Here is an 8,205-nt window from a genome sequence, read left to right as displayed (position 1 = left end):
CTATTTAGCTAAATAACTTTTACTTCAGTAAAACAATTGTAAGAGGGAACACTGTGAAAGCTGAGTGTGTTTCTTGGCCACATCTCTACAAACACTCAAATATTGGGGATCCGGCTGCACTGTCTTTGGGTAGGTCAGAGTGGGGGCATACTTAGTCTTGTGCATTCCGTTCATGTAGTTTGTTAGGGCATTGGCCACTTGCAATGTCATAGTCATAGCAGTGGGAACATCAACTCCAACTGCATGGGTTGGTGCAGGCAGGGGAGGAAAGGTATAATGCTGCAGGAGCCGAAACTCTGCCCCCTGTATACAAACTGCCTCTGTAAATCCACAAAAGTGACATAAAAAACATAAAATGTTGTTTATCACTGTAATGTCCTCTGTGTCTCTTTAGTTGCAGACTCCCATTACAATCTGTGGCTATGTAGGTCAACATAACTAATGTCAGTAACGTGTTCATATAAAACACAGAAGATTGTACTAATAAAGAACCTGGGGATAAAACATGGACTTTCCCAACGTACACAGAAATAGAATGTAGCCAAGATCAACTTTATTATCAAAGGAGGTTCCGACCTCAGGAACCGTCATAGATCTTCCGTGCCATGTCCTCTTTACTAATTTTCTCCTGCACAGTGCCACCTTGGCAACTCTGTGGAGGAAACTGCAGCACAGCTCCTTTCAAGTAAATGGGGCCTGCTGCTTTCTGGTCCTGGCCCAGCTGGGTGTCAGGCAGCATCACTGCACATGTATAACTTAGAAGGCGATACAGCACTAAACCAGTTTCCAACACTTTATAAATAAGGCTGGAAACCCAGTTTAGCATTGCAAGGCCCATAATAGGTCCCATGAGGTGTCTCATAACTTAGCAAGTTTCTTTCAGAATTGTCTTTAATGTACGTTTATAAAACTTTTTGAAACGTTTTCTCCATAACCAGTATGTACCATAACAACAAAATATACAATATAATAATAAATACATGTGTACAGGCAGCTTTAATGCTTGCAGCAATACAGAGCACCTGCCGTTGCGATCGCAGAATACATTGCAAGGTGGCATCGGTTTTGTGCTCTCGTCAGGTAATATAAGCTGCAACAGGACAGTGATTAACTCTATAAGTCAGAAATGTTGTGTATGTAAAATAATGAACGTGAGTGACCGTATAAGCAAGATATCATAGGATAAAGAATTGCACACACTTTTAAAAAGAAATTAGCGAAAGCCAGTGTAGGTTTGGTTATGTGCCCCAATATTTCTATAGTGGTCTGGTGGTACCATCATGAGGCCTCTTGTCAGGTGCCCTGGAATTAAAAGGTGTCAAGCATCATCGATCCTCCCCGACAACTGTGTTTGTAGAACGCCTTCTCTTAAAGGTGTAGTCATGACAGCATTACCAGTAATAATTACCAGTAGGTGCACACTTAAGTTCATGCAGCTTTTACTGTGAGACTCTGAAATGTTCTCTTGACCGTTACATGTTCTTGTCATGGTCTTCAGCAGCCTCAGGTTGTTGAGCAGGAAAGGCGTGGTGATATAAGTGTCTGTGGGTGGCTGCAGCGCTGTAAAGCTTATAGAGGGCCTGTAGGGGAAAAAGGAGGAAAAGAATGACAGTTGTGTAATAATGTCTAGAACAACAGACAAAGCATATGAGCTAAGAATGCGCACACCAAAATTAGAAAGCAAGTAAATACAGTATGTACCTTTATTTAAAATACAGACAAAACTCTATTGCATTTTTCGATGCAGAAGACAGTAGAATAGTAAGGTCTTACTCTATGTTTATTGCACCTTCTGAATCCACTTCTAGTTTTGGCTCGAAAAAAACTTTGGAGTTTAAAAATTTTTTTAAAAAAACTTTGGGTATAGATATATTAAAGTAACCATAACATAGTTCTTAAAGAGGGCCTTTCACCATCTCCAACAAGTCAAGCTCTTTACAAGCAGGATGAGAATTGTAGATTCACAAGAGACAAAGATTGGAGACCAACAATCTATCCCGGGGGTGCACAACTCTTAGTAGTGCCTATCAGGAGACTAGGGGCCACCTTCTACCTTATGTGCATGCCTTAAAGCATACCTCCTGTTATAAACAACTGTTCATAAATGAATAGTACAGGTTAATATATGAAACTTTGTAATATATCTACGTAAAGAAATATGTTTCTCCACTTTTCAGGCCTATTTACTTTCTATATATTAGTCCTTGAAGAGGGGAGGGGGATAGAAAAGGCACTCAAATAATTGCTGGTGTTGTGCTATGCTATTTTGTGTTTTGATTTTTTTTTTTTTAACACTGCTAGCTTGTGGATAAGAGGCTACCAGTGTACAGAATAAAACAATAAATCAATTAACCAGCTGCCAAAAAAACCCTCTCTATGGAGCTGTGTGTGTGAAGCTGCATAGGCAAACAAATTTTATAATAAGTAGTTAGACTGACGATAAGGAACAGGAAAACAGCTTAATAAGTTGTGAAGGAAACGGATCTCCTCAATAAGATATATTACAAAGTTTATTTTATTAACATGTACTATATTGATTTATGAAAGTAGGAAACCAGGCATACAGCTCTCTCAGTTATGGTTTATATATGTTTCACTAGTCTCTTAAGACTACAACAAAGATAGCTGCATGCACCCATGGCCACCTCTTCACCTAAGTTACTCTTTTCAGGAGTCCCACAAAAGGGTCAGAAGAGCGACATTTTAGTAGGTACTTACCTGTCTCTGCTCCTGAACAGTGTGTTACAATTCTTCTCTTCGACATGGAAATTCATGTCAGCAGCCACCCGACACAGGCAAGCATGTCTGTGAGTAAATGGTCGGACCCCACAAAATAGCAAAGTGGGCCACATATAGCCCCATGGATGCAACCCTGATCTATACCATAAAATCCATTCAAAGTTTATTTTAGACACACTATTGTCTTTTCTGTATACAAGATATGCATAAGAAAAGACAATGGATACAAATTTATATAGTGTGTTACACCAGAATAGTTTATTCTAAGGACACCTCATTTCTTGAAGGGAACTTGTCAGTACAGTATATGGAAATATCCATAAGATGAGTAGAAGCCAGAGAAGAGCTGCCCAGTAGGCATGCCTGGCTCTTTTAGGACAGCTGCACACTGATTTTTATGGTTCAGAAAATATGGCTGTATTTCCTATACTCACAGTATCTCTGTACTTTATCTATGATGATGCGAGTTACTGCAAATATTTACAGTGTATGACATCAGACCCAAGGTGAAGCAGTGACTTACAGCATCATAGATAACTTTGATACAGTAAAACTGAACAACGTACAGTCCGGGAAATATGGTCAATATACGGACCATATTTTCAGGACTGTAAAAGCCCGTGTGCAGCTGGCCTTACAGTATTTCAGAGTGAAAGTCAATTCCTTATAATAAGGGTGCCTGCTGGTATTTCATGCTGCCCATGGTTAGGTACAACAAACCACAGCGTTTCCTCATAGGTAAATATACAGGCCACAAAAGTAGCACACAAACACCACGACAGCCAAAAAAGAGTGGCCGTATTGAAATAATAAACAATTAAGGTAAAATACCAAATATTTATTATAGGAAATATCCCAAAAAATTACAGCAGACAAGCAGGGACATAAGACAACAATACAACAACAGGGAACCGCACAAGGCAGAGCATATAATAAATATATCTCATAAATAGTAGTAAATACAAAATTGATAAACATTGAAATACAAAGAAGACAAAGGCTACAGACACAGGTAATAATTGATAGCAGTAATAGCGAAATACACCACTGCACACATACTTCAAAACCAGAAGGTAATAAAGAAAAGACAGTCACACCAGAATGATGAAAATATCAGACTGCCCCTAATTAGTGGACCTACAGAGATTATATGACAAATAATCCCTACAAAAGGGACCCAAAAAGGGAAAACAGTTAGTCATAGTCCAACCATCAGGGAATAGAAGTGCACTGAAAACTAATGCACAAGTGTTGAACAGAGTAAATGGAGGCTGCCAATGGAAATTCGTACTAAGGTTTAAGAAGTGGAGCAGTGAGATTAAGTATATAACCTATTACCTGTAGCCATGTCGATGCTGAGCACCTTGGACAGGATATAGCGCAAGTGCGGGTACCCGGAAGGTCGCCCCCCTGGTGTGACTGTCTTTTCTTTATTACCTTCTGGTTTTGAAGTATGTGTGCAGTGGTGTATTTCGCTATTACTGCTATCAATTATTACCTGTGTCTGTAGCCTTTGTCTTCTTTGTATTTCAATGTTTATCAATTTTGTATTTACTACTATTTATGAGATATATTTATTATATGCTCTGCCTTGTGCGGTTCCCTGTTGTTGTATTGTTGTCTTATGTCCCTGCTTGTCTGCTGTAATTTTTAGGGATATTTCCTATAATAAATATTTGGTATTTTACCTTAATTGTTTATTATTTCAATACGGCCACTCTTTTTTGGCTGTCGTGGCCCATGGTTAGGTAACCATAAACCTGATGACAGGATCCCTTTAACTGTTTGGTGCCAGTTGGAGCATAGAAATTGATTGAGATAGTGCAAAGTCCATATACTTGTAAGACAATCAACATTGTGCTGAGAAATTGCCTAGGGCCTAAAATACAGAACTTACCACCACACTGAATAAATGAAGTGTGTCAATGAATCCAGTGTGGCTCAGATTACAGTACATTTAGCATATTCCAAACACTTTACTACATGAAGTATAACTAGTCTGCTGTTTGCAGATCTAATGAAACTCATAATTCATACATACATTTTTAATAAACCTACCTCATTGGTGCTTCCCTTTTTTGTTAGCCATGGAAAAGAAGAAAAAGTCATGTTAATTATTTTTTATGGTGAATGTTTTCTGTAATTATCAGCACCCCTATGGTTACAATCCTGCTTTGTTAGGGGGCATTCAAACTACCGTCGGTGTCCAACAGCTAGTGTCCGCTAGCTGTGTCCGGACATTTTACATTGATTTAAATAGACATCGGGTTTGTTCTTTTACTGTCTGTGGGTGTCCTTAGCTGTCCGTTGCCAAAGATGTCTGACTTTTCAAGCGGACAGCAAAACCTGACATGTAAGTTTTTGATGTCAGCTTAACAAGTTGGACATCTTTGGGAACGGACAGTTAAGGACACCCACGGCCAGTAAAAGAATGCACCCGATGTCCATTTAAATCAATGCAAAATGTCACGGACACAGCTAGTGTCCGATGCTAATGTCCGCACAAGATTTTGCACGGACATTAGCAGTGGACACTAGCTGTCGGACACCGACGGTAGTGTGAACGCTCCCTTAGAGAATATCTTAGCCTTTAGAATCTATAGAAACATTGGCCTGTGGCATTGGTCCTATGTTCCACTTTTTAAGCAGGAGCTTCTTTCTTTGTCAAGTCATAAGGTAATGCAGCTATAGTAAAAGTGGACATCCCATTGTGTGAAATGATGATCTTTGTTATGTATGTCTGTATCTGAACCCTATAAATTGTACAGTGCTGCGGAATATGTTGGCGCTATATAAATAAAATGTATTATTATTATTATTATATTACATCCGCTTTTCCAGAATCCCTGAATGGCAAATCTGTCTACTGGTGCAGCTATATGCTGAGGATGTAGTACTATACAGCAAAACAGATTTGTTGGTCATGAAAATAATTTGAGCCCTTCTTTACTATAAACTCACTGTATGTAACAGATATCAGATTTCCTATTTAAATATATTCACAGTAGAGAGGTTGATCACACCTCCCATAGGAAATTAAAAATTAACTTTTATTTCAACCTTTTAAAATCCCGGTTTATGACAATACAACATAAATCCAATAATGAGAAATTACCAGTATTTGCATTGGGAGCTTACTACCATGGCTGTGTATACCCTGATAGTTGCTGCCTCCCTAATAACAATATACGGTCTTGACTCCTCATAGAGGTCTTTAAACAGGAGACTGGTTGCTTACAGCTCAGTGTACACTACCCCACCACTTGGAGGTTACTGGCCTTATGCCACGCCAACCAAGGGGGGAGGGGGTCACTGGCTACGTCCCCGTTCAGACTCAACCTACGAGGGTGAAATACCGCTAGTCTTAACTTGATTCTGACCCTACGCGTTTCGTTTTACTCATCAGGGGTCTATTAATTTCTCAAAGTAGTAGCAGTAATAACTGCTTTGTTTTAAAGATAATGTGGGCGGTTGATGTGCTGACCGCCAGCAAGACCGCCGCTCTCACTTTCAGCGGTGAGTTGCCCAGCCGGACTACACGCTTATACGTGCAAAACCACTCCCCCGTTCATTCAACTGGCCAATGCTTGCTGTCATCTCTGTGATGTAGATTACATTGCGTGTGGAGCAGCCATCTCTCTTTTGACACGCCCCTCTCACCCATTGGCGGAGCGCTGCACTCCTCCGCTATACCTCACGCATGCGCAATTCACCGGACTTACGATGTTAAAAGCCCGTGTCACCAAATGGGAGATAATCAACGCATGCGCATACTCTTAGTATTTTCTGCATCCAATTCTGCTATCGTACGAGCTGGATACAATGTTTCTTTCGAAGAGTTGCTTCGCATGCATACGTTCTTAGTGCTTACACTACACACTTATACAGTCATGTACCATCAGTGCCAGCATAGATTTATGCTTTCACTCGTGCACTGTATTACACTGTTCATAAAATGCTATATTATCTCAGCTAGCATTTTTATTTGTTATACAAAACCTCCGGTACCAAAGGTATAGTGATAGTAGTAAGCAGTAACTAAAAAAATATATACTTTGTGACACTCCCATTACGCCACTAAATTATAACGGGGAAATGGAGAAAGGGTAAGTATCACCCATTATTTATGATAACAATGAGGAACAACAGTAGCTTACACTACTGGGCAGCACTGTTTAAACAACAATCTATCTACAAAGTGGGGAGCTCAGAATCTAGTGTACCCTACAATGGGGTGTTATGGTGTGATATGTATCATTTATTATAGTGCTCAAAACCATTCAATCCAAGAAACAGGAGAAATCAAGCTGCTCATTCAAGCCTCTTGGTGTCATACTCTCCATTCTATAAATCCATTGTGTTTCTTTTCTCAACAGAAATCTATCCCAATCTCCTCCTCTTTTTGGGGGTTTAATTACTTCCAAGACCTGGACCGTAAGGTCCTTGGTCTCCCCCCGATGGTAATTCACAAAGTGTCTTGCTACCCGTGTATCTTTTTGATTTTGTATATGACAAATATGTTTTCTCACCCTTCTTCTCAGCTGCCTGCGAGTTTTACCCACATAATTGAAAGGGCATGGGCAGCTGAGAAGATAAACCACTCCACTGGTTTCACAGTTTGAAAAACTTCTACAATCATATATCACCCCAGTAGCAACCCTCATAAAGGAGGGTCCTCTTTTGATGAATGGACAGGCTGAACACTTCCCACAGGGAAATGTCCCCATTGGCCTTTGACTTGAGAGCCATGTTAATCTTTCTTCCTCCATAGGCAACACACTATGTACCAAACGGTCCTTTAGATTTTTACCACGTCTAAATGTGATGCTGGGACATTCCCCCACCACTTCACCTATGTCTGGATCTGCTACCAGGATGTTCCAAAAAATTTTTATGATCTCCCTGACTTCTTGGTGGCCTGAGTCAAACGTCCCAATCAACCTTATTGGGCCTTGGGATAAATCTTTCTTTTTAGGGACAAGCAATTCCTTTCTTTCAACTTGCTTTGCCTTGGCAAATGCCTCTTCTACCACTTTCCTAGGGAAGCCTTTATTTTCAAAGCGTCTTGCAAGTAGGCTGGATTCCTCTAGGAAGTCGGAATAGGCCGAGCAGTTACGACGTGCTCTAATAAACTGGCCCCTAGGTATCCCCTTTTTAAGGGGATCTGGATGACAACTGGACCAATTAAGGAAGCTGTTGGTGGCAGTGGCCTTCCTGTGTATTTTAGAGCCTATCCTTCCATCCTTACATTTCCACAACTTCAAGTCTAAGAATGTAATCGACTCCTCCTGAAATTCTGCTGTAAATCTTAGGCCAAGATTGTTCTGGTTTAGCCCTCCAACAAATGTCTCAAATTGTGATTTAGAACCTCTCCATAGTAGGAGCACGTCATCAATAAAGCGAATCCATAACTCAATATGGCCCGCCCATTCTACATTCTCCTCATCATGAACCACGGTTTCCTCC

The 8,205-nt window shown here is 40.2% G+C and overlaps 1 protein-coding gene across 1 annotated transcript in view; it reads right to left on the bottom strand.

Annotated features, from left to right (window-relative positions):
• Positions 1 to 882: 882 nt before the first annotated feature.
• Positions 883 to 8,205, bottom strand: part of ATL1 (atlastin GTPase 1) — a 33,834-nt gene continuing 26,511 nt past the window's right edge. The window contains exons 13-14 of the mRNA XM_075282594.1: positions 4,798 to 4,812; positions 883 to 1,580 (exon numbers count right to left, since the gene is read on the bottom strand). Of these exons, the coding sequence (XP_075138695.1) occupies positions 1,473 to 1,580; positions 4,798 to 4,812 (123 nt within the window). The 3' untranslated portion in view covers positions 883 to 1,472. The remainder of the gene's footprint in view (positions 1,581 to 4,797; positions 4,813 to 8,205) is intronic.

The sequence above is a fragment of the Leptodactylus fuscus genome, chromosome 7 (assembly GCF_031893055.1).
Source record: "Leptodactylus fuscus isolate aLepFus1 chromosome 7, aLepFus1.hap2, whole genome shotgun sequence".
Classification (NCBI taxonomy): domain Eukaryota; kingdom Metazoa; phylum Chordata; class Amphibia; order Anura; family Leptodactylidae; genus Leptodactylus; species Leptodactylus fuscus.
The sequence above is the reverse complement of the archived record's forward strand: the minus strand, read 5'-3'. Positions and strand labels throughout refer to the sequence as shown.